Genomic DNA, 22,589 nt, shown 5'->3' on the forward strand with positions numbered 1-22,589 from the left:
TTTTTAGACAAGAACCCTTTATCGTTATTTGCAAATATCTTTATAATACAAGTGTAAAACATTCATTATTCATAAATTTTCTCTTCACTTAATATAAAAGAAAATATTCGACGAGACAAACTTACAAATAAAAATAGAGGCCCTAGATTTTCATTCGAATCTCGTATTGATAAATACTGTATCTTATCTACCACGATGTAATATTTGTTATGTTTAGAAATAAAAATAATGCTAATAAAATTATCACTTTCGGGTAAATTAAATACGACTTAATTAACGACGTTATTATAGTATCCTATATATCATGTATACTGCAACGTGTGTTGACCCATTACACCAAATTATGTTCATCGGTTAGTGACATTTAAAAAAAAATTGTAGTAAGATTAACTGCTGAATCGAATCACTTTTTGATGAGAAAACTTCAATCGTCGTAAAGTTTTAATAGTTAACTTAATTCCCTGTACCGAAACTATTACCCACTGACATTGCTTGAACTATTTTTTGAAACAATGGAATGGCACAAGTATTAATCACAAGGTGAGGAAACTTTTTATCCATACAAAATGGCAGGAGATGAATCGATTGCCAAACTAATCCCAAGCCAGTACCGTACCATGAAATATATCTTCGGTGTCCGGATGGAAAAAAACATTGTCGAACATTGCCAGGAAGCTTGACGAAGCAGGAACTAGAACCGAGCCAAAAACATTTATTCGGTCACCAGTCCGAATATTGGTATTTTAATTAAAAACATTAATTTCAATTCTCGCGTCGTTTATATGAATGCATCTGCCAATGTTCGACTATTATTGAATTATTATCACGAGTTAGTGATAAACCGTTACCTTGCAAACTGAGCCTAGTCCAATGGGTCAACAATCTTCATATTTTGCATCTACAAATAATTCGTCAACAATCTCTTTGCAAATTCGTTAATGGTATATAACTCATTTCTCAAAGAACAGTCCCTTACCACAAGGACATTATTGAACATAAATAAATAATAGAAATGCCATTCTCGATTTGACGTATTAAATTAGTATTTGTAGATGCAAGGGGAGAGAGGGGGACCTAGATTTAAATTTATAATATTCAAATCGACTGGTTTCATTCACTGTACCGGTGAGTAAGCTATATTTACTGCTCTAGATGCCAGGTAAACGCATGCGCCATTACACAATCACTTATCACCATTCTACCAGCCACTTTTGAAAATTCGCATCTTATTCAAACTTTTTATGCTTCAAGTATTTATACAGACAAACAAGTGCTGAGAAATGTAATCACCTACATGATATTAGGTATCGGCAAACAAAAATGCATTTTCTTTTCATTCAGTGATGTACGTACATACAACATGGCTGATGCATCTTCCTGATATGGAGTGCGTTAAACAATGGATTTACACGTTGCGGCCGCATTGGATAATGAGAATTACTACCAGCCAAATACTGTTCGAGTGCAGCATTGGCAAACCACAAATTTGTAGATGAGTAATATGCATTTAAGCAGGAATGTATTTCACGTTTATGTATAATTAAAAGCTGTTCGTAATATTGACTCCCAGTTTTGGGTTTGGCCATTTTTTGGAATTAGTTCTCAGTATTAAATTCATTCTAACTAGGCTAATGGTTCGTACTTGTTTAGCACAATCTATGTTGACGTAATTTATTCTAAGATATAGCAAATGTAATTAAAAAGCAGAATTGCTTTTTGTACCCAGTGTGGATACATAGGTAATTTAAACAAAATAGGGGAAAGTTGAGCAAGCTTTAGTCAAACTGTGGTTTAGATGTTACATTTTGACAGTGGCCTGTCACGACATCCTAAATATCCCTTACTTCTGTCAAGTGAGATAAAAGAATCTTCTCAGATTTCTGAAAAAAATCTTATTGCATGTATGTCGCAAACTACAAAGGATTTTACTTTACTTATGTGTAATGTAAGTCTGGTCTAAAATATAGGTATGCACGACTTGCACAGTAAAGATAAGTTAAGTAGGGCAAGAGCAGCGACAGGTTGCGGGGCAACATTGTCACCGACTATTTGTATTAACTGATTATCGCTTATTTTTGTATATATTTACTATTTGTGTAAACTACTACGAAATTATTCATTAATTCTCGTAACGCCACGTGTGACAAAGTTGTCCCACATACACTACTCTAACTGTAGTTGCCGTATTTCTATAGGTATTACATGTCGAATTTTTCTCAAATATTATGAATTGTGAAAATTTGTACTCAACAAAGTCATCTCTAATTAAGAATTTGTCGCTTCTATAAAATTACTTTTTTCCTTGTTGACTAAAATTTCAGAACATTAAATACTACATCAACGGTATTAGGCTTGTTCGAATCTTCCCTACAAATTTGTAGATACGTGTGACGTTTTACGAATCATACTTGTAATTATAGTATTTTAATTTCGTTTACCTTGTCATGCTAATCTTGCGGATTTTAAATGTTTTGTGATGTCTTCTGTACTGTTAAGATTCAACATGCTCGTTTATGACTTCTCAGCGTTTATACTTTGCATCAGAATTGAGCAATAATTGTAATTATGATGAAAGCACATACGAGAATTCGGAAAGTGCTAGCAGATATAGAACTTGAATCAGATTATAGCAAAAGCCGTTTAAGTACAGTGAAGAATTTTATCCAGTCATTGATAAGAATCTCCTATAATTGGTGTAGCGTTTGTGTTTGCATGAATTCATACTGAGAACCACAAACAAATTAATTTTGCATATTTCACTGCTAAATTAAGATTTCCGTGTTTGTAAAAATCATTATCACCATAAATTTGCAAATCATATCGAGTTACTGTGCATGGAACAAATTGTTTTCTCAGTTGCCTACTTTGTAAATCCATGTTTATCCTAAACTAATAATCTTATCGAAGATGAGCTATTATCCTAGCTTTGTTATAATAATTTTTTCAGTCCTAGTTTCAACCGTTCCTGAGCTGGATTCACTTTGATTTTCAATTGTTGAATAAGATCAAATATCTTCAGGGAAGGCCCAACTTTAAAACCAGTTAGATCTATAATTTGATCTTTAGTCAAGGTGAGCAATGCATTTCCATCTATTTTACGCTTACTAAAATTGTCACAATACGTGGCACAATCGTTGACACGAAGGAACTGCGCAACGTCGAAAACATTCCATTCAGCAGGCACCAAATCACCGAAATCCGAATTCTTTTGCAGACCATCCGCTAACCGAGGAATAAATTTATTATTCGCTGAAGTTACCTGCAAATAAGAGCAAGGCTGTTAGTATTAGTACAGAGAATAGATGATCAGATGTAGTATCAAGACGGTCAACGATTATTAACAAAAATAGCACTATTTGGGACTCAAGTATTCACCTACATGTTAGTTGCTATCAGTTTGAAAATTACCTATCGTTACCTTATGTTATTTGATCAGAACCATGAATAATAGATCGATTTTCTTTTTCAAAAGGAAAAACACGGTGAATCGATGATCAAAAGCCTTTTAAACCAAAATACGGCGAGGATTATGAAATTGTGGGCTATTGTGCATACAATACAATACTATATATCGACAAAAAAAAATGACACAACGAATAGAAAGAACTTGATTTAGGTATGACACAAATGATATAACAGCATCCCAAAGCTCACGTTAATATAAGATGTAGCAGTTCTCCCCTTGGGTGGAATCAAATTTTGGGCCTCACTACGTGTTTCACTTTCAGCATGTCCTTGGCCAGTAGTAGGACTTGGCAGTGTTTGGTCAGGTCCGGCCGGTTCCTGTGCTGTTTCTGGCTCTCTGCCTCCCTCTTCCGGCAAACTTTCTAATTCTCGTTCTCTCTCAATTTTAGTACCTTGTGCCGGTTGTGGTTCTCTCTCACGATCACGACTTTCCATTCTACTACTTTGCCGGGGTAAAATACTTTTGGCACATGCCACCTTACCCCCTTTCTTCGGTTTTCGTTTACTTTTACGTTTAAGGCCTCTCGGTGATTTTACTGTGGATAATACATGAATTCATAAGTGTAAAAGAACCTTATAAAATCTTGAGCTGAAAGAACTGACTTAGTTTGCAATGAGTGCAATTTTTTTTTTTTGCAACTACACGTTTCTAAAAATTTACTCAACTTAATATTTTATCATATTTGAAGAAACAAAGAAAAAAAACGAGATTTATCGTGAACTTGTTAATCTGTTGAAATATCCTCCCTACACTCAAGAATATCTAAATTAAATAACTTTGAATTGCACACACTTGAACTTTTTGTTAAGATAAGCTTTTCAACAAATAATCAATTTACCAGTAGGACTAGTGTTTTTGCCAAGCAAACGGGGCCCTTCTAGCTTATGGTCGACGAGGTCACACCACCCGACAGGGTAAATGTCCGGACTATGACAATCGAGCCATTGATCATACTCATCCTCCCATCCATCAAAGTGTACCCTTAATAGCCTGCCAATTACCCTACTGATTGTAGCTACGCACACCAATCGAGGATCCATTAAATCAGCAGCTTCTAGTCGCATTCCTTCAATGAATCCATGCTGTGGAATTTCCTGTTCAAAATGTATATTAGGTATTAGGTTGAAGTATGCAATTTTCTGTCTTACGACAAAAATCACGAACCAAAAGCTACAACTGGTACAACATTACACATTACGAAAATTATGTAATCACAGACTAATCTAAATTAAACAATTAATATGACTCACGTATAAACACACATTTAGCATACATGCCAATATTGCTTTACTAAAAGTATAAGCTTACCCTATTGAAAAGTTGAACAGGTGCAGGGATATTATTAGTTTCAGCCAGGTATGCATCCCAGGTGAACGAAGTTGGATCGTATCCTTTTGGAGGTGTTAGCGGTAATCCATGTTGTGCGCAAAAACCAATTGGGAAAATACAAGGTGAACACGAGTGATAACAGAACCAATCCGCGCCGCTGGCGTCTTCGTCATAACTGTCAATTCTAATCATGATGTAATCTTCCTTTAATACTTGCATCACAGTAGCTGCACAGATAGCAGAAAGATTGAGAGGATCGATAGCCTCGATTTTCATCCCTTCACGAAACGTGTAACCTTGATGTGAATGATGATTCTTTTGTGCCAAAAAATAGCTGTCTGTTGCATCATCTTCGCACAATTGATCTAGCGAAACACGCTCCAAGTAGTCCGAGTACGCATCCAGAGTTTGTCCTACTTTCTTTGCCCATCCGACAGGATGAATCAGAGGTGAGTCTTCGTGGCACCAAAATCCGTTATCTTCCGGAGAAGAGTCGTAGTATCTGACGTGTAAACGTTTTCCTATAATTTTTTGCACTGTCGCAACTTTTACTTGTGAAATTCTATTCTTGTCCACCACTTCTAAATGAAGTCCACATCGGAATCGAGATTTCATACTATCGTTAACCTTGTTGTAAAAGTTAGTTGGCAGTGTTCTAGCGCCAGTTAATCGCCTCATTAGGAAATCCTTCCAATCTTTGTACTTGTTTGCTATTGCTGTAAAAGTAAATACGAGTCAGTTGGTATAAACTAGTCAAAGCATGCCGTTCCTACTTTACAAATAGTATAAGAACTCTAACATAACATAAAGATGTATTTTAAAACTCCGCTGGAGTAAATCCGAAGCGTCAAATTGATAGCAGCTACGTTTGTATGCTCTAGTCCAGTCGACACAGTACTGAAAATAGTGTTATATCCAGTGCCACACGTTTTCCCAATTTATTGCTTCTGCTTGCTAACTCTCCCACGTTTCTTATATTAACACTATAGTCTGTATCCTACCCTATCTCCATCCAGCCTCAGACCACTTGCTTAGCTCAGCTAATTGCTTTCCTCACTACTCTGAATTCTCACACCTTTTCTGCATCCATCAGCTTTGTCTCTAGCTTCACTCGTATTTCTACTTTCATTGTCTCTCAAGACACACTCCTGATCTTTTACGCATTTTCAATTATAAACAATAAACTATTCAATATTGTTAAACAAACTACATTCGTCAAACAGTATCATTCATCAGTACCCTGCCAACGTTTTCATCGAATCCAGACCATATTACATTATAACCACCCTTCAGGTGTATCCAGACTTTAAGCGGGAAAGAACCCAAACAAATAATATCAACATTCCATAAAGGACATAACAGGAGAAATCTCTCATTACTGAAATTCTTCCAGTTTTTTTTTCGTTGGCAGATGGTGTTGCGGTTGCCAAAACCCTTGGCTGCTAGCTACTGGAGAACCTAAGTGGCAGCAACCAGTGCAGTTTATGAGTATGGTATGAAGTGACTATAAGCTTACTCAAGTGTACTAATTAAATGAATGGGCATGCGAAGAAAAGGACTGTCACATTCGAGAAGAATTATTTCGTATGATCCAAAATACGGTACGTAGTCTGCAAATATTTGACTAATGTTCGACGTGTTGAATATTTCTAAAACTTTTATCCATACAGCTGTATAGCGGGTTCCATTATATAATTTTGTAACAAATTTTATACAAGTACGGCATCACAGTACTCCAACGTCAAGGTGGGAAGCGCTTTGAGTGATGAACCAGGAATATCAATCTGTTTATTAGGACTTATTAGGAAAAAAATTGATTTTGCAACAATATTTGTAACTTCACAAAATTAAAAGAATTTTTATAATGTTCCATCAAATTATATACTTTAGAATTATATGCCTCTGTGTTAGAATCGAATACTATCTATAATCATCAGACGACGTCCTATTATAAAACTTAGAATATATAATACGTATTTTCTTGCAATGTGTATTGTGTAGGGTGGTTCCTATTTTACTCATGTCGGAATTTCTTCACGCTCACCCCCTTAAAAGTAATCAACATATATAGAAGAAAATTTAGCTAAATCTCCAAATTTATCCGATAACTCCAACACGCCCCGTCAAGCAGTCGAATTTTTATATGGAAAAATGCATGCATTTGAATTGTTTTATGCTTGGCGGGGGATGTTAGAATTATTGAAAAAATTTGGAGATTTGGCCAAATTTTCTTTTATATATGTTGATTACTTTTGGGGGGTGAGCGCGAAGAAATTCCGACAGGACCAAAATAAGAACCACCCTAGTATTACGAGAATGAACAACAACTGTTTTGCATTTTGTAAATCCACTTAATAACGAACGTGGAGGGTCTTCACCTAAGATAGCGCCATCAAAACGTTAAATTTATTAAGAATTATATTACAACTTGAGGCCAGTTATGAAGTTTATACTCTCCATAATACCCCGCGGTTCAGTTTCAAACTAATCGACCGTACTGCCCTCTATTAGGGAGTGATGTACTGCACAAGATATCAAAACAGATTCGAGTTTGAATTGTTGAATCGTACGGTACAAAAATACAACTATGCAGAGCTATGTCGGTACCACAAAGGTCGGTATTACGAAGGTCGGTACAAATTTCTCTTGCCCTACGTCGATCAGAAATGTTGGTGAAAGTTCAAGTTCTCAAACGGAGCAATTCTGTGGAAGAAACTTGTCAAAAAGCATGTGCATTATCATAGGGAGCTAAGGAGTGCCTGGCTAGAGAAAAATGCATGATCAAATTCAGACATTACATCAATATGAGAAATAACTACTTATAGAAAGTACTTGTATAAAATATTCTTTGGAAAAGGATTGTTAATCACTTGGCTTTGTGATGAGTGAATTAACTCCTGACAGTGTAATTACGATTTGGATACTAATATAATAAATTTTCAAACTCGTTTATAAATGTCCAAACTTTTTGTAAATAAATAGGCACAAGAGTACGAGAGAATTAAACACTGATCAATAATATCTTCGAAGTTATCAACTATTACTATCCCAATTACTTGAGTGCAATATAATAGATATGTATAAGTGGTAGTGGATATTTAGAACTCTATTCACTTACTGTTTGGTGGTATTAAGGGCTTCCCAATGGTCGCACACCAGCCCACAGGGTGGATATCGTTTGAGCACAGCGAAACCCAGAAGTCTTTGTCTGCGTTGTGACCAAACCCCTCGTACCTTAGCAGTGCTCTGTATCCAGAGATACGAAGCACAGTTGCGACCCAAAAGGAATCTGGAAATGCTTCACAAACTTCATCACAATCCGTATTTTCCACTTCAACTTTCATCCCAACTGTTATATTATCCCATATTTCGGATATTGGCGCCTAGAAATATCAATTTCAAACAGATTACACAACTGTAGGTCAGAACACATTTATGATACAAGTTTGATGTATAATTCATTGAACGTGCTCACAATTTAGATAACCAAATTTAGCAAAAACTAATCGATGTCACGACAAAATCATACAACCCTAGACAAAAATTTCTAAACGAAAAAAAATTTCTCGATTTTTGAGTATTATACAAAATATTAAATGTTGCAATCGGCATAGGATTGAATGAAATCGGCATACATGCTTAAAACAGGAAACCGGTGCAGCGCAAAATCCAGGCTCAGTGAGTTGTTGGGTCCAATCGTAAGAACCTGCCATTTCAGCCGTGCGTTTTCTCCTCACTGGAAGATCTTCTGGCATTGCAGGTTCTGCGACTACTTTGTCTTTTTCCACCTCAGCTTTCGAGTAGTCACTCGATTCCTTGTCATCTTCATCAGCAATCGTCTAAAAGTTAATAACATATTTAAATGTTGTAAGATGGTGGTGATGCATACTCTGAGAATGATTAAAAAAAAGTAGAAATGTGAAAAAGATTGAAACCTAAGTGCTTTATATAGGTATAATATGAAAATACCAATATTGTGTGTCTCTAAAGGTCTGGTTGAATTATTGATATTTAAGCGGGGAAAGTGTTAAAAAATTCTTAAGTTAATCGCAAAGGGGATGAAACATTCGTAGTTGCCGATAGTTGGGATAACAGAAATCTTTGAATACAAGAGTTGGCTGTGGTAAGAAAAATGTAAATTGTGAAATCTAGTATTGAATACATAATCTAGCGATCATAAGAAAAATTGCAGTTAATAAGTAACCAACCTCGTTAGGAATGGCTTTTACATCCTCTGGTGAAGCAGGGTTACTTGAAGTGCGTTGTTGTGGATGTGACGGACTGTAAGTAGAATCAGCTGTAGGGGCAGTATGCTCTGAAGATCGGGCGCATGCTCTACTGCAAAACCGACGCTCCTTGGTGTAGAACGCGTGCTTCACACCAATTGCACCACATTTTTCACACACAGCTATGATAAAAGTTGAATTTATATTTTTTTTAGTCATTAGAATTGTTTGTGTTTGAATAGTAAGTATATTTCAATCATTGCAAAGAAAATATTTCGCTATTTAAGAAACTCTTGCCACTAGTATTACATTTCTCATGGACGATTTCACTTGAAAATTGCAAGTATGAAGGATCGTAATTCTGATCAAATCCAATTGAACAATTTCTATATGATATCATTAATCAGAAGTATAAAAATACAAGACGGACTTGAGATGTTTGGTTCTGAATAGGGAAGAGAATGAGTGCCTGGAATAACAGGGAATTGATGAAAGAATTTATATCGAGTAAGTGTGTAAACGAATATAAAGATAGAAAGAAAAGTGTCCAGTTACAGTGTGGAGATTCATAATAACAGGAAAAAGCGATGATAGTAGACAAGGAGATGCGTGGCGAATAGCCTAGACATAAAGAGACTGAATCCACAATTATCTCCTGCATCTTAATTATACGTGATTGAAACATATACATATATTGAGAAATATATCTTCACGTTGAAGTATGTGCTTTTCGTTAGCTTCGCCATAACATTTTCACGTGCTTATTCATCGAGCATCAATTTTCGTATTTCAGTTAATTCATTTGCCCTGATCGAAAACCAGTAAATAAAATAGAGAAATAAAACCCAAACGTTGTCGATTAACCATTTTTTCTTTTCTTTCGTATTTTTTAAAATTTAGGTGAAGTACATCACAGAAGTTATTTAAATAGCGCAGTCTTATAATTTGTGTGCAGATACTTTTTTTTTTTTTAAGATATGGTATCTTTTTCAAGCTTCAACTGTAATGCATACCTGCTAGACGTGATTATAAAATATATTTCTTATAATAATGACTTACCAATGCCATCCTTACGGATAGGTATAAAGTTCAAATCTGTATGTGGCTGATAAGCAATTGGAGTCTTTAGGACCAAGCCTGGATGTTTTATAGGTTTGATCTTGCGGTTTCGATTGTCTTGGGTCTGCGTAGCTGCATTTGTGACCACCTGTTCACGATCTCCATCAGCCATGTAATCCTCTATAGTCATGTACTCGCTCATCTCTGGCCCAGTTTGCGGGTCATATTCCTACACAATATTTTTAAACAAATTGACTGCATGTACAAACGTTGTTCATCAAAAAAATTGATATGATCTAAAATCAATAATCAGAGAATGGTCTTCTACGACGGGAGATATGAAATAACTTACATTTTGTATTTCTTGAGTATCCACAGCCTCCATCGCTTCGTCAGGTTCTGAGCATTCGGCAGTAAACTGTGGGGCCAAATATCGCACCATAGTAGGCGGGCCCATGTGATGATTACGCAGATCGTCAAAAGAATGAGATCCATGAGAGAAAAAAGGGCTTTCTGGTTGGCGCGGGTCTAGCATCAACTCATGTGTTGGCTCCCCATGCATCATCATGTCACTCATCCATACCATCCCCAGCTCTGGCATCCCAGGGATGGATGTATATACTGGATATAGAGAACGTTAAGCTTATTAGACGTATGTATCAGTATCATTATCGCAATATCAGTGAATGGGTAAATAGACATAGAACCATAAATATAATTCTAATGATATTGATATATAGAGCTAATGCGTATTATTTACAGTAACAGGAGCAGTAGTTATCATTGAATGAGCATCGCTCTAATTTAAAAGAGCATATTGTCCATTGCAATGCATTGATTATACACGTCGTATATGACGATGGACCGAAAAAAAATTGAACCAGCACGTGACTTCTTAGTCCATGAATATCGTCATTATTCAACACTTCTGACAGAATCAAGTTTCATTATGATGATAGCTACTATCAAGCAAAGCAGATGAATGGATGGATATATCTGATCCACTCTGGCTTGAATAACTAGGTGGCTCATTACTCAATAGTTAATGCTTTGTTTTACAAAGTAGAAGTCAGATTTAAGATCCTAAATGTGCTACTATGTCAAGTCGCATTGAAAAATCTCAGAAGTATTTTACCGCTGACGAACACAATTACATTATTTTTATGTAAGCTTAATCAAGCTACCTGCTATGGTCACGGCAATCCAATATATGAAGCATTTGGTACTGCTTTAAAAAGAGAGCATGACACGCTACAGTGACAATTTTGTGCAAAGTTATCAATCGAAACAATTGTGACGAATACATGAAACATAAGAGAGCTCGGACAGGGACGTAACACACAATTGATATGATCTCTACGTTAGAGTAAAAAATGTTGTTTCCGAGAAGTATTGGGAATGGATTTAAAAAAATACATCATTTTCGATGTACTTATTATGTAGAAATGAAAATTGATCAGAGTTATACAGATAAGTGTTCCATTCATCATAAATAGTCCATACCACATCGAGAGCGTCTTTGCTTCGGCGGTACGAACCCAAAGACCTAGGAAAACTTTGGAAGAGTATTTAGTGCTTGCAGATAAAAACGTGTATTGTTAAGATATGAATAATACTATATTACGTGATTTTTCAAAAGTGATATGATGCATTCAAGCACATAGAAACGGCGATGTGGAGTGCAGAGGGAGCAGGAAGGGGGATGGGGGCGAGCAAGGGAAACTAGCGGCTGTAAATTAATTACGCTCCTGAAACCGACGCCTGGCGCCCGAAAGCCTGCGTTTATTTAACCTTTTTACATACGTTACCTTCGACCCGAATGATGTCCTTGAAAAACTTGGGAGAGAATCTAAAAAAAGGTCTTATCCGTGCAGTAAAACATTCAACTACGACTATCTGAAAGTTATGGGGAAAATTGAGAAAAGGTAAAGATATATACAAACCATTGGAGGCCTGCATGTCCATGACAAAGGGTTTCGGAGGGTTTATTTGGAGATTTCGACCCGGTATTACCGCAATCTGTGTTTCTCGCGCAGTGGGTACTCCATCCCGATCGACACGAAGAACATTATCATCGAAATTTTCACCCGTAAACCGAGATTCACTTAAAAAAATTGTGTTTTACGCGACATCACCGAACAATAGCGAAAAACATTCGTGGTAGGCCTATTCGCTTCATCCCCACCATCGCAATCGCCCTCCTTAAACCCCAGGGCCGTACCATACGATTCTTCACTTCCCGTTGGAATCCCTTGGGCTGCTGTATCTATCTACTTCACACCAAATCACCGATGGACAAACTGCACACGTCCCATTTTTGTCCAATATCTAACTACGCATACCTTATGCATCAGTGTGTAGGCCTTGCGTAGATATAACGCTGGTTCCTCGGCCAAGTTCAAAGATCAATTGTCACTGCTGTAAATCTACCAATTCGTCAAATAATTGCCACGTAATTGTGGTTAACGCAATGAAAGATAATTTTCCTGCCAGTAATTGATGGCATTTTTACGTAGCGTGTCAGGATCATATCAGGATACCGAAATTAATTTGAATGCGAAAAACAAACGATAAACAGTTGCTGAACTTTCAATCCAAGGACCAAGGACGACTTGTATAATTATTGTCAATTACCTGTTTTCACCTCTCACTTGTTATGAGACCTGCATGCCTGACTAGCTGTATTAGTCCTAAGTTAAGACCGTTTGTATAAGGTCCTAAGTATCAACAAATGCATGTACAATTGACGAATAGAAAACCGTTTGCTCATAAATAATAAACAGATTTGTAGTTATGCGTGTGGTATATATTCAGTTCATTGATAGCCAAGCACGTTGAGTATCTTATCTCTGATTGACCTTTAAGTGTTGCCATTCTAAGGCCAAATAAAAACTGATAATCAGCAACTAAAAATTTTGAGTGTAACTGGTAACTCAACAATCAAGGTGATTTAACCGTTAGGCCAAACAATTTGTTTTGTATTATAATCATATACTCACAGCATTGTATCACCCGTTCATCGTGTTACCTTTGTCTTGTTTTATGTCGTTGCTTTATGCCAAATAACAGTATTACATCTTGTAGGAGTTGTCATTTCATCCTCTTGGAAGAATGGTGAAATCTTCACAAATATGCACTTACTTTGAAGTTCACCATTTTGTGTCAAGTTTTCCATTTTTATTCACAGATATGTCACCCGAGGAACTACGTCTTCCAATGCCATGGGGTCACATAGCAGCCAAGGCATGGGGTTCACCTAATGGCAAGCCTGTTTTGATGGTTCATGGTCTTCTGGACAATGCAGGATCATTTGATCGCCTGATTCCATTTCTACCATTCGATTATTACTTTGTCTGCATTGATTTACCGGGCCATGGATTATCGTCACACTTCCCTGCAGGGTTACCCCTGGATTATTTAAATCACGTTTTAGCTCTTCGCAGAGTCTTAGATAGTCTTAAATGGAGCAATTGTATCTATATAGGTCATAGTTTAGGCGCTACTATGGGACTGATGTTCACCTCAATTTATCCTGAGAGAGTAAAGAAAATTTTATGTTTTGACGCAGTTACTGCTACGCCAATTACAAACAATAGACTAATTCCCCACATTCGAAAGGTACATGACAATATTTTGAGCATTGAAGGGAAAGAAAAGACTATGAAAGTATATACAGAGGACGAAGTGATGTACATGCTCATGTATACAAGATTCTTTGCTCTAAATTTTGCTGCTGCTGAAGCTTTGATGAAGCGATCTGTTACCAAAATTGGTGATAAATACAAGTTGAACCGCGACGTACGACTCAACGCCGGCTTGTTTCCGGTATTTAATTCTGATCAACACTTGAGTTTACTTGAGAAACTCAAATCACCTGCGACAGTCATTGCCGCAACAGCAACAATGGCTACAGCTCATTATGAAAAAATGTTATGGCTTAGTTCAGATAGGTTGATGAAATCACACAGGTTTCTAATAGTTGAAGGTAATCATGACGTACACAATAATCACCCTGAGAAAGTTGCTTCTCACGTATGCCAATTTTTGAGTGATCTTAAGAGCAATTTGTGATCTACGTAGCTCTTAGTTAATCTCAATTCACATGGAAACATGTACGATTTGATTAAAAATAAACAAAAAAATAATCTATATTAATTTAAATTCTGTTTCTATTACGTTTCTACACGTCAAAATCAATTTAGGGTATGGATTATAAATTACTTAAAAGTATGATTGTAATATATTGTGTAGTCAAATTAAAGGAAAAATGTAATTTAAAATGTAATAAGCTTTTTTGCTCTCTTGACGATTAAAATATACAGTAAAAGTAGGTGAATGGTAAATATGTGGTGGGAATCATTGGAGGAAATTCTAATAAACTTGATAAATGCAAAACTTATTGATGTACTTTTTTTTTACCAGATTCAACAGAATTGTATTTTACATCATTTCTAAGATTTTATGAAGTAAAATTAACAAAGCTTTGTGGAGTGATGTAATATGATTGAAAGTGATAGCAAACTCTTCTATTGAATACATCAATTTCATTACTCGTTAAGATGTCACTAAGGTGACTCTGACTAGTCCATTCATTTGATATACCTTGAATGTGATTTCTTTATCCTGCAAAACAAGCTCTCGCAGATGATCTTCTAAAACAACTGCTGTGTGATTCATAAATGAATCACATCTTCTGGTGCTGTGTATATGTTCTGGTGCGAGTTGAATTTCATACCAACAGATCAAAGCATTTGGAATAGCTCGTTCTGGTACTGATATCTTGCCAAAATTAACTAAAGATTCGTTGGTCTCGGAATCGTCTAGCTGAGTCAAAGTTACTGCGTTCGTTGACGGTCTGCATTCATACATACTTGAGTTGAGATCAAAAACCTGATTTATCTGCAACATCAGGTCAAAGTTGTTAGCAACCAATCACAAGTCATATGAAGCATATTTCTCAGTTCAAGGATTGTCATGTTTTAATTTGTCTTGCAACTGGTTAGCAAATTGTGAAATATCACAAATGAAAGAAAGCTTAGAGAATAGTATTCAAGCCATCCTGAAAAGTACCTCATACAATTAAAGAGAGATTAAATCATCACCAACCTCAAATTCGTTAATACATTCTGCGACAAAAAAATATCTCCCATCATTACTAGCACTATGAATTGTCGAACCAGGTTCATTTTTACTGTCTGCACTCTGAAAAGATGTATGAAATCAAAGTTATGCTAGACTACAGCTTCATATTTCACTGTCAGCTATTAGAGAAACTTTAACTTACCATGTCATATTTACTGTTCCTCAAATGTCCCTGAACATGTTTGTCGTTAACTCTGACCATTTTGGGTAAATCAGTAGAATACACTAGTTGACCCATTAAAAAGATTTTCTGTTGTAGTATGAAACCAGCGTTATTTAAAAAGTAACTATAAAATAAAGCACGCTTAATTAATTAGCAATTACCGTGCAGTTATTCAGTAATTATTTAGAATCAGCTTACTCAAGGAAATCGTGGTAGTTTTGCTGGTCCCGATCCTTCAATTCTCCTTTGGCATCAAAGTTATGAATTAGAATGGCATCAATTTTGTTGTTAATTTCACTGTAATTCGATATCGGTTCAATTAGTGAAGTGATCCCACTGTCGGTTGCTACTTTGTGTAAAACAGTTTGCAATGCTAGTGAATTTGCTTCACAGTAGAGCTTTTCACAGTTCCTATTTTCCTTCAATAAAGTCAGTCCGTAAACAGGAAATGGTGAAGTATCTAGGACGTATTTAATGGGTTCATTTTTTTGATGTTTTGCAATTCTCACTAATGATATCACATAATCGAAGTCATTCAAGAAAGTAATCACTTCTTTTGGAAGACGGAAAATGGGTTCCATTTTTGGTGTCGTATCTGTAACTAATTTGTACGAACAGTTGAGTTTTCCGTTCAAAATTTCAGCCGAAATTTCCACGTGATCACGTTGCTTGCAAATCCTAGGAATAGCTGGAAAAATAGCTTGCTGCCAGCAAGATTTCCCTTGTGATGAATTAAGTGTTATGTCTTCGTCTATATTCAATTTGAACCATGCTACCAAACCATCAATGATCCCATCGTATCTACATTTTACATTGACCATTCCTTTTTCACCATCTCCACTGAATGTTCTTAGTACCGATAAATCGTTGAAATTGACCTTTACTATTTCTTTCGGTTCAGTAACATAATTAACGTTGACATTTTCTAAATTCTCAGTATCATAGAATTCGTCGTCAACCAGGACAGATACGTTATCAAAATTTAAAAAACTTGGGTGATCGGACTTGTTGAATAATATTGTTGATCTAGACCGAATATGTTCAGACTCGACTGCAGCTACATAAAGCGTAGCTCCTAAGGGAATGACCATCCCTAAATTGTTTCCAACAAAGAGATTTTCATGTGCATCTATTAGTGTCGGTATCACACACTCCCCAAATAAACCAGCATCAAAAGTTTCTGTGATTATCAAATTTACCCTGAAACAGACCATGTAATATCCACATTTTATGATGCGTTAAAAAATGTGACAGTAAGGTAAAAGAATAACATTTAAAGTATTCTGTAGAACATAAATAATGGTAATTTAAATTGACCTATTAGGTATATCCTGTGGGATGCACAAATTCTCTGAAGACTTGGGGAACAATTTTATATCACCGGCATTGTTTCTACTGAATACATTTCTTGCAACGTTTCCCATAACAGGTGAACATTCGCAGGCATATATTTCTTTTGCACCTGCCTCGTGCGCATACAAGCTCAACAGGCCAGTGCCAGTTCCTATGTCCAAGACAACGTCATAACCTTGAGCTATGCGCTTTTGAATTGCTCTTCTGAATCCTCTATTTCTAGCCGTGTCATTCAACATTGGAAAATGCCATCTGTCTACAGCCATACTGAAAGCATTCTGAAGGTTTCTTTCGGCGGGTAGAAAATTTGAATCCACTTGAAGCGCAAGTTTTAAATACTGAATGGCTTCTATTGGATTATTATTTCTAAAATGGCAAAATTAACAATTATCAATAAGCTAAGAACATACATAATACAAGAACCATGTGTGGTGTACTACCTAAGAAGATGAGCAGCAAAATTATTCAGCATACGTGTATTATTTGGATAAATATTTAGCGAATGTTTGTAACAGGTCACAGCATCTTCAATTCTATTCCCCAACTCTAACTGCATTCCCCACTCGCCTGCAAGGAAATATCAGTAATATTATTACCAAAATTTGAAGGAATGAGTCTTAATAAATCAATAACTATACAATTTGGATAGGAGGAAGAAAAATATTGAGTATACCTTGAAATAACTTACACAAAACGTCGGTGAACAATTTTTCCACTTCTGATCTCTTCGCTGGACATAATTCTGCAACTACTGTGTAATAAGCATAGGCTCTCCCAACATTTCCACATGCATCCTGTTCCTGAGCCTTTTCCAGTGCTTTTTCAACAATTTCCCTTATTTCCACATCCATCCTGGGGTGTGCTGTAATAAATATTGCACCATATTGGATAATCATTACAACTGTAAAACTGCTCACTGTCAGGGTGCATAATCGAGACCAGAAAAAAAATTCAAAGTGATCAGTGATTATAATTGAAGAGTGAAAGAGAAACATTTATAACATCCAAAATTAACAATCAATCGAATCATACTTCTCTCATTGATGTAATTGGGGTGGAATAATTCTTGAAAATATGTGAATCAGTAGAGTGGATCGACTTTTACGCCGAAACCAGATTGGGTATTTTCATTATGTGACCCCTTGATATGACCTGCAGCGAATGAAGGACAGATTTATGTTTACAATCTCGTTCTGTCAAGCGGCATTGACATTCAAGGTTATGTTTCCGTCTCCGGCAATCAATTGTAAGTTTATAACACAAAAATACAAGGATACATAAATAATTAGGGACTATAATCTTCTCCACATCGCACTGGTTTACACACGACGTACGATTTGTGATATGTATCCTCTGTCCAAATTCCCTAGCTTCTCAATCCTTCTGGTCATGGAAGAAGGATTACATTTCACCACACTTCTGGTTAATGGCTTAAGGAGACAAGAGAAAAAGCATTCGATACTTTAGAAATAGCCAATATTCGATTGGCACTAATTCATGGATAGGATTTTAGAGGTTTTTTTTTTTTACAAGTAAGTTTTGTGACTGAGATGTTAGATCGTAAATTTTATTAGCATATAAATCCAGGGGTGTGTATACATTTTAATTGAAATTTAGAAAAAGAGTACAACTAGGGTAAATTTTCATACAAATATTTGAGTCTGCATTAGGCAATTTGGAGAATTTACATTTTCAATCGCACCAATCAATATCATTAATATGTATGAACTACATTATTTTATGTACACATAAGTTGGCTACAAATTTTGAATTTTGGAATCCATTGAGAAGCAATATTAGGCATAGATAAACGGTCACTGTATTCTCTGAATACTTCGTGTATCTAAGGAACAATACAACAATCGTAACAATGTGATAATTACTTACAATTTCGTAAGATTAATATGACTTTTATATAAATATTAACATTTTCATCGTAGATTTAATAAATTACAAACTGTTCAACAACGACAAAATTCGAATCCAAAACAGCATTATTTACATTTAATCTAACAGAATTAATAGTTTGTGAAAAAATAAAAAATCCTCAATCTCGCATTGACCTACAATAAATATAGGAGAAAAAAAAACAAGAATGATTTAACTAAACAGTTGTACATCCATGCATGGATAGATTAATTTTTTGCAGTATAAGTAATGTTCAACATATCATTTGTTTCTTACTTTATTCATGTCTAGCATGTAGAAATCTGAATTGCTTGTTAAACTCGTAATGTTTTCTAACCGCACAGTGGTATTTAATTTGTTACTACAAAGCTATTGTAAATTTACCACTTATCTAATTCACTGCAGTTGCATAATTCACGGGGAAATGGAGACGTGCATCAATTATCAAGCAGTGAACCAAATGAATCGCAAAGCACCGATCATGTAGGCACGTTGCATATGATGCGCAGACTGAAAATAGCTAACAAACGATACATGGTACGTACATTGATATTATGATCACTGTATCGCGTATCGTTTCATCACTATTTGCAGTCTGTGATTTTCTAAGATTTGAAGAGGACTGTCTGACTGATGGATCAATTATAGAATGATCTAGTAAGCAGTTACATTCTTTCACATTAGCTGGTTACTGGATCATGTTACAGATAATATGGAATTTACAAAATGTACTGATACCTCCCAAAGTTTCGTGAATGGGCTAACGTCCTAATTAATTTATAATCGGAATGATTTTAAATATTGCACATCATTTCATCACATTTTGGATCAAAGTATTGAAAATGTTTTCCCAAATCCAGTTAATGTAGCTGACTCACCGAACAGCTATGAAAATGAAGATGAACCGTCTTCTAATTTAATTATGAATCAATTAGATCAATTTGTTGGAATGAATAGACCAGATGAATTTATAACATATGGCCGCCATTGGTTCATTAAAGTTGAGAATGATGACAAAGGTATGATCATGTCGTAGGGTGCCAAAAGACTTCAACTTTTTAGCTTCCATATAAATGATTTTGGTTGACCGGTTCGAAATAGCCCTGTTATACCCCTGATGGAGCCCAACAATTCAGAACTGCAAGTTACAACTACAATTGAACAAATCGTACAACCCAGTGGCCTAGGAAACTTGTAAGACGAAAATTGCGAAAACAAATTTTTGAATCATTTCAGTCTCCAATTACCAAGAATCGATGAGCTCTGCAACATTCATAAACCGAAAAGTCCAACCATAAAAAGGAAACCCGCAAAATATAACTTTTGATGATAATCCTCAGTTCCTCAGTTGGTACTTAAAATCCTCAATTTTGCATTGGCCAGCAATGAATGTGAAAAAAAACAAGACCAATGTAACAAAACAGTTATACATGCATGCATAGCTACATTATATCTTCCGCAAATAAAAGAAGCCATAAAAGTACGGTGTGATGTAATTATACACATAATTACACTTTCGAAATTTTGCCAAAATTTTTGATTGTGTAAGCTTTTGGTTGCTATACTGGTTTTCAATTTGCTTTTAAAAAAATAATGAGCCCAAAATCATCTCCACGGTAAAAGTAATTTGGCCTACACAGTTACCAATCGCCTCCAACCATGAATGCATCTTCATCAGAGTCTTCATCATTCGAGTCAACATCTAGATACAACGCAGGTAAGTCTATATCATCTTCGTCATCATCTTCTTCTTGAATAACACCGTGAAAAAGCATGTTGTAGCATTTGGACTGTGGATTGCGGAAATGTACATAAGGTGTATCTGCCCGCAAACGCATTCCGCACAGCCAACAAAAATATGTATTGCACCTCCAGCATACCATCTTGTTGCAACCATCGGATTTCTAAACAAAATTTGAAAGCACATTATTATTTTTCGTGAATAAACTATAACATGTAAATAATATGCATAAGGTGAATAACATAAGGAAAAATTTTTCATCCCTGAACTAAATCTAGAGCTTTTAGAGAAATGCTTTTTTGAAATTCTCTATTCGTTTTCGTTAACACGGAAAGTTTACAATTTGCTTCAGTGTTCTAGATTTGTTACAACGCTGAAATTCATATTTAGTTAATCAAAGAATACCTCAATTGCAGCATTGCAGTGCGGACAATTCCGGCTATACGTGTTTATCCAAGTTTCCGACATGGTGTTCTCAACCAGTGCTTGTAATTGTTTCTTCCCATAACGCTGTTCGAGTTGGATCTTCTTATCATCAGGTGCGTTTTGATACTCTGTCACAAGTTTTTGTTTTTCAGCTGCGGATGATATTACTTGTATTAATAATAATCATGTGCTTTATTTCACTCCAACTTTTTTTTGCCTTAAGCTTTCGAATTACCTGACTTGAATTTGCATGGTTCGATTCCATGGTAAACCATTTTGCAATAAATACAAAAAGCGTACTGACAAGCAGGACAGTTTGCCATTCTATCATTTGGCTCGCGACTAACAGGATATTGACAATGGGGGCGTGGACAATAAACAATATCGGTCATTGTGTCTAATGTCACGCTCAGCAGAGTGGCGTCGTATTTCGCAAATAATTCTTGACTGACTAAATCCTTGACCTGTATGAGATAAAAAAATGAATGCATAAAAATTAAAATTGTTACATTATTCGATATGATGATAATGACGGAAGGATCAATTTTGAGGTAGTTGATGTTTGACAAACATTGCCAAACAATTTTCACGTGATCGCTGCAATGATTGTGGTAATTCTAGCAATTTAGAACATGTTACCAACTTACTTGCCCTGGAGTTGCTTCGGACGAGCATTTTTCTTCTGGACAGCTAATATTCTTGACATTTCCATCTTGAATCCTAATTTCCAAGTAGGTAAGAATACATTCTTTACAAAAGACATGAAAGCAGGGTACAAATTGTGTACAATGTTCACCCAATTTATCTAAGAAGCAAATTTTACATGTATAAAAGTTTCTCTTGAATTCAGTTTGCTTGCGTTTTGAGTCATAATCGATCAACATTTGCACTGGATTTCTACTGATTGACTGGTCTGAAACAGCTCGTTCATCGGCGAACTTTTTAGTCTTCTGTTTCCTCCCACGTCTTCTTGCAGGATGTTTTTCGTTGATTGTTTTTCTAACCCTTGGCTTTGTCAGGCTTTGGTTACACTTAACTTCTTTGCTTTTCGAATCTTTCTTAATCTCTTCATCACCATCTTTAAATTTGTTCGTATCTTCCGCATTCTGAGTCTTCTCTAGGGCCATTTTATAACAAGTATAACTATAGTCGATTGCTAGGCTTGCTTCTATGTTTAAAAATTCCAACGTTTCATCTTTCAAGAATGCCATCCATGTAAAGAGGATTTCAAGCCCTTTGTTTTCTTCCCACAACTTATCCAATTTCTTACACAATTTAGCAATAGCGTATTGACTTAACCATGATGAGACAAGGGTAAATTTCGGCGGGGATTCTGAAGGATAATTAGATGGCAGTGTAATAAATAACGACATTGGGGGTAAATGAGCTATCGGTACGCTTTGTACAGGCTCATCAGGAAATCTGCTGTCTTTGTAAGTGAAGGAATACTCCGGAGGAATAGTTACGTAAGCTTTTAAGGTACATTCATACTGTTCGTTCTCCTTGTGATATGAAAATTCTTCTTTGTTATAGATGCTTTCTAGGGCAACAATTTCATCTTTTTGCTTCTCGTTGTCAGTTGACTGAAAATAAAATATTGTTTATCAATTAAAAAATCAAAACAAATCCTATTTCGCATAAGTAAATTGTTCGTTACTATATATCATTTATGTCATAAACTTCGGAGAACAGATTTTTCTTTCGTATTGAAATAATATTGTATGTATTTTTATAGGTTACGTTTAGTAAATAAAGTGCGATAAAGTTTATAAAATT

General features: G+C 35.7%; 4 protein-coding genes and 1 long non-coding RNA gene across 9 annotated transcripts in view; 2 read left to right on the forward strand and 3 right to left on the reverse strand.

The window, feature by feature from the left end:
* On the reverse strand, positions 1 to 12,376 carry LOC124214493 (Scm-related gene containing four mbt domains). Its single transcript, XM_046616801.2, has 10 exons — positions 12,024 to 12,376; positions 10,433 to 10,701; positions 10,081 to 10,309; positions 9,004 to 9,203; positions 8,431 to 8,634; positions 7,914 to 8,178; positions 4,775 to 5,511; positions 4,305 to 4,560; positions 3,655 to 4,001; positions 1 to 3,259 (listed from the first exon to the last, which is right to left on the reverse strand). Exons 1-10 carry the CDS (start codon positions 12,043 to 12,045, stop codon positions 2,930 to 2,932), a joined length of 2,859 nt encoding a protein of 952 aa, XP_046472757.1. The 5' UTR covers positions 12,046 to 12,376; the 3' UTR covers positions 1 to 2,929.
* Positions 11,913 to 14,475, forward strand: LOC124214502 (serine hydrolase-like protein). Of its 3 annotated transcripts, none has more exons than XM_046616819.2 (2): positions 11,913 to 12,005; positions 13,268 to 14,475. In XM_046616819.2, the coding sequence occupies exon 2, from the start codon at positions 13,270 to 13,272 to the stop codon at positions 14,149 to 14,151; it is 882 nt and encodes a 293-aa protein (XP_046472775.1). In that variant the 5' UTR covers positions 11,913 to 12,005; positions 13,268 to 13,269; the 3' UTR covers positions 14,152 to 14,475. The 3 variants fall into 3 exon arrangements, with proteins under 3 accessions (XP_046472775.1, XP_046472773.1, XP_046472774.1); XM_046616817.2 differs by lacking the exon at positions 11,913 to 12,005 and adding an exon at positions 12,425 to 13,025; XM_046616818.2 differs by lacking the exon at positions 11,913 to 12,005 and adding an exon at positions 12,425 to 12,774.
* LOC124214495 (protein arginine N-methyltransferase 9) lies at positions 14,387 to 18,152 on the reverse strand. 3 transcript variants are annotated; one of them, XM_069134537.1, is made up of 9 exons: positions 18,073 to 18,152; positions 17,771 to 17,890; positions 17,427 to 17,600; positions 17,179 to 17,305; positions 16,703 to 17,104; positions 15,584 to 16,585; positions 15,365 to 15,509; positions 15,187 to 15,282; positions 14,387 to 14,979 (listed from the first exon to the last, which is right to left on the reverse strand). In XM_069134537.1, exons 3-9 carry the CDS (start codon positions 17,587 to 17,589, stop codon positions 14,635 to 14,637), a joined length of 2,280 nt encoding a protein of 759 aa, XP_068990638.1. In that variant the 5' UTR covers positions 17,590 to 17,600; positions 17,771 to 17,890; positions 18,073 to 18,152; the 3' UTR covers positions 14,387 to 14,634. The 3 variants fall into 3 exon arrangements, with proteins under 3 accessions (XP_068990638.1, XP_068990639.1, XP_046472762.1); XM_069134538.1 differs by lacking the exon at positions 18,073 to 18,152 and adding an exon at positions 18,016 to 18,055; XM_046616806.2 differs by lacking the exon at positions 18,073 to 18,152 and having other exon boundaries at positions 17,771 to 18,063.
* Positions 17,602 to 20,488, forward strand: LOC124214507 (uncharacterized). The gene is made up of 2 exons (XR_006882133.2): positions 17,602 to 17,984; positions 18,109 to 20,488. It is a non-coding gene; the product is annotated as an uncharacterized lncRNA (long non-coding RNA).
* The window catches only part of LOC124214496 (E3 ubiquitin-protein ligase RNF14), a 4,627-nt gene continuing 322 nt past the window's right edge, over positions 18,285 to 22,589 (reverse strand). The window contains exons 2-5 of the mRNA XM_046616807.2: positions 21,461 to 22,396; positions 21,049 to 21,277; positions 20,793 to 20,965; positions 18,285 to 20,550 (exon numbers count right to left, since the gene is read on the reverse strand). Of these exons, the coding sequence (XP_046472763.1) occupies positions 20,287 to 20,550; positions 20,793 to 20,965; positions 21,049 to 21,277; positions 21,461 to 22,396 (1,602 nt within the window). The 3' untranslated portion in view covers positions 18,285 to 20,286. The remainder of the gene's footprint in view (positions 20,551 to 20,792; positions 20,966 to 21,048; positions 21,278 to 21,460; positions 22,397 to 22,589) is intronic.

The sequence above is a fragment of the Neodiprion pinetum genome, chromosome 3 (assembly GCF_021155775.2).
Source record: "Neodiprion pinetum isolate iyNeoPine1 chromosome 3, iyNeoPine1.2, whole genome shotgun sequence".
NCBI lineage: Eukaryota > Metazoa > Arthropoda > Insecta > Hymenoptera > Diprionidae > Neodiprion > Neodiprion pinetum.

Excerpts from the sequence above, each read along its gene's own strand:
- LOC124214495 (XM_069134537.1), bottom strand. The coding sequence starts at position 17,589 with ATGGATGTGGAAATAAGGGAAATTGTTGAAAAAGCACTGGAAAAGGCT. Across the intron at positions 15,510-15,583 it reads AACTACCACGATTTCCTTGA|TTACTTTTTAAATAACGCTG; the intron begins GTAAGCTGATTC and ends TTTATTTTATAG. Across the intron at positions 15,283-15,364 it reads GGAACAGTAAATATGACATG|AGTGCAGACAGTAAAAATGA; the intron begins GTAAGTTAAAGT and ends ACATCTTTTCAG.
- LOC124214493 (XM_046616801.2), bottom strand. The coding sequence starts at position 12,045 with ATGGACATGCAGGCCTCCAATG. Across the intron at positions 8,179-8,430 it reads CGGTTTCCTGTTTTAAGCAT|GCGCCAATATCCGAAATATG; the intron begins GTATGCCGATTT and ends TGATATTTCTAG. Across the intron at positions 3,260-3,654 it reads CTGCTACATCTTATATTAAC|GTAACTTCAGCGAATAATAA; the intron begins GTGAGCTTTGGG and ends TCTTATTTGCAG.
- LOC124214502 (XM_046616819.2), top strand. The coding sequence starts at position 13,270 with ATGTCACCCGAGGAACTACGTCTTCCAATGCCATGGGGTCACATAGCA.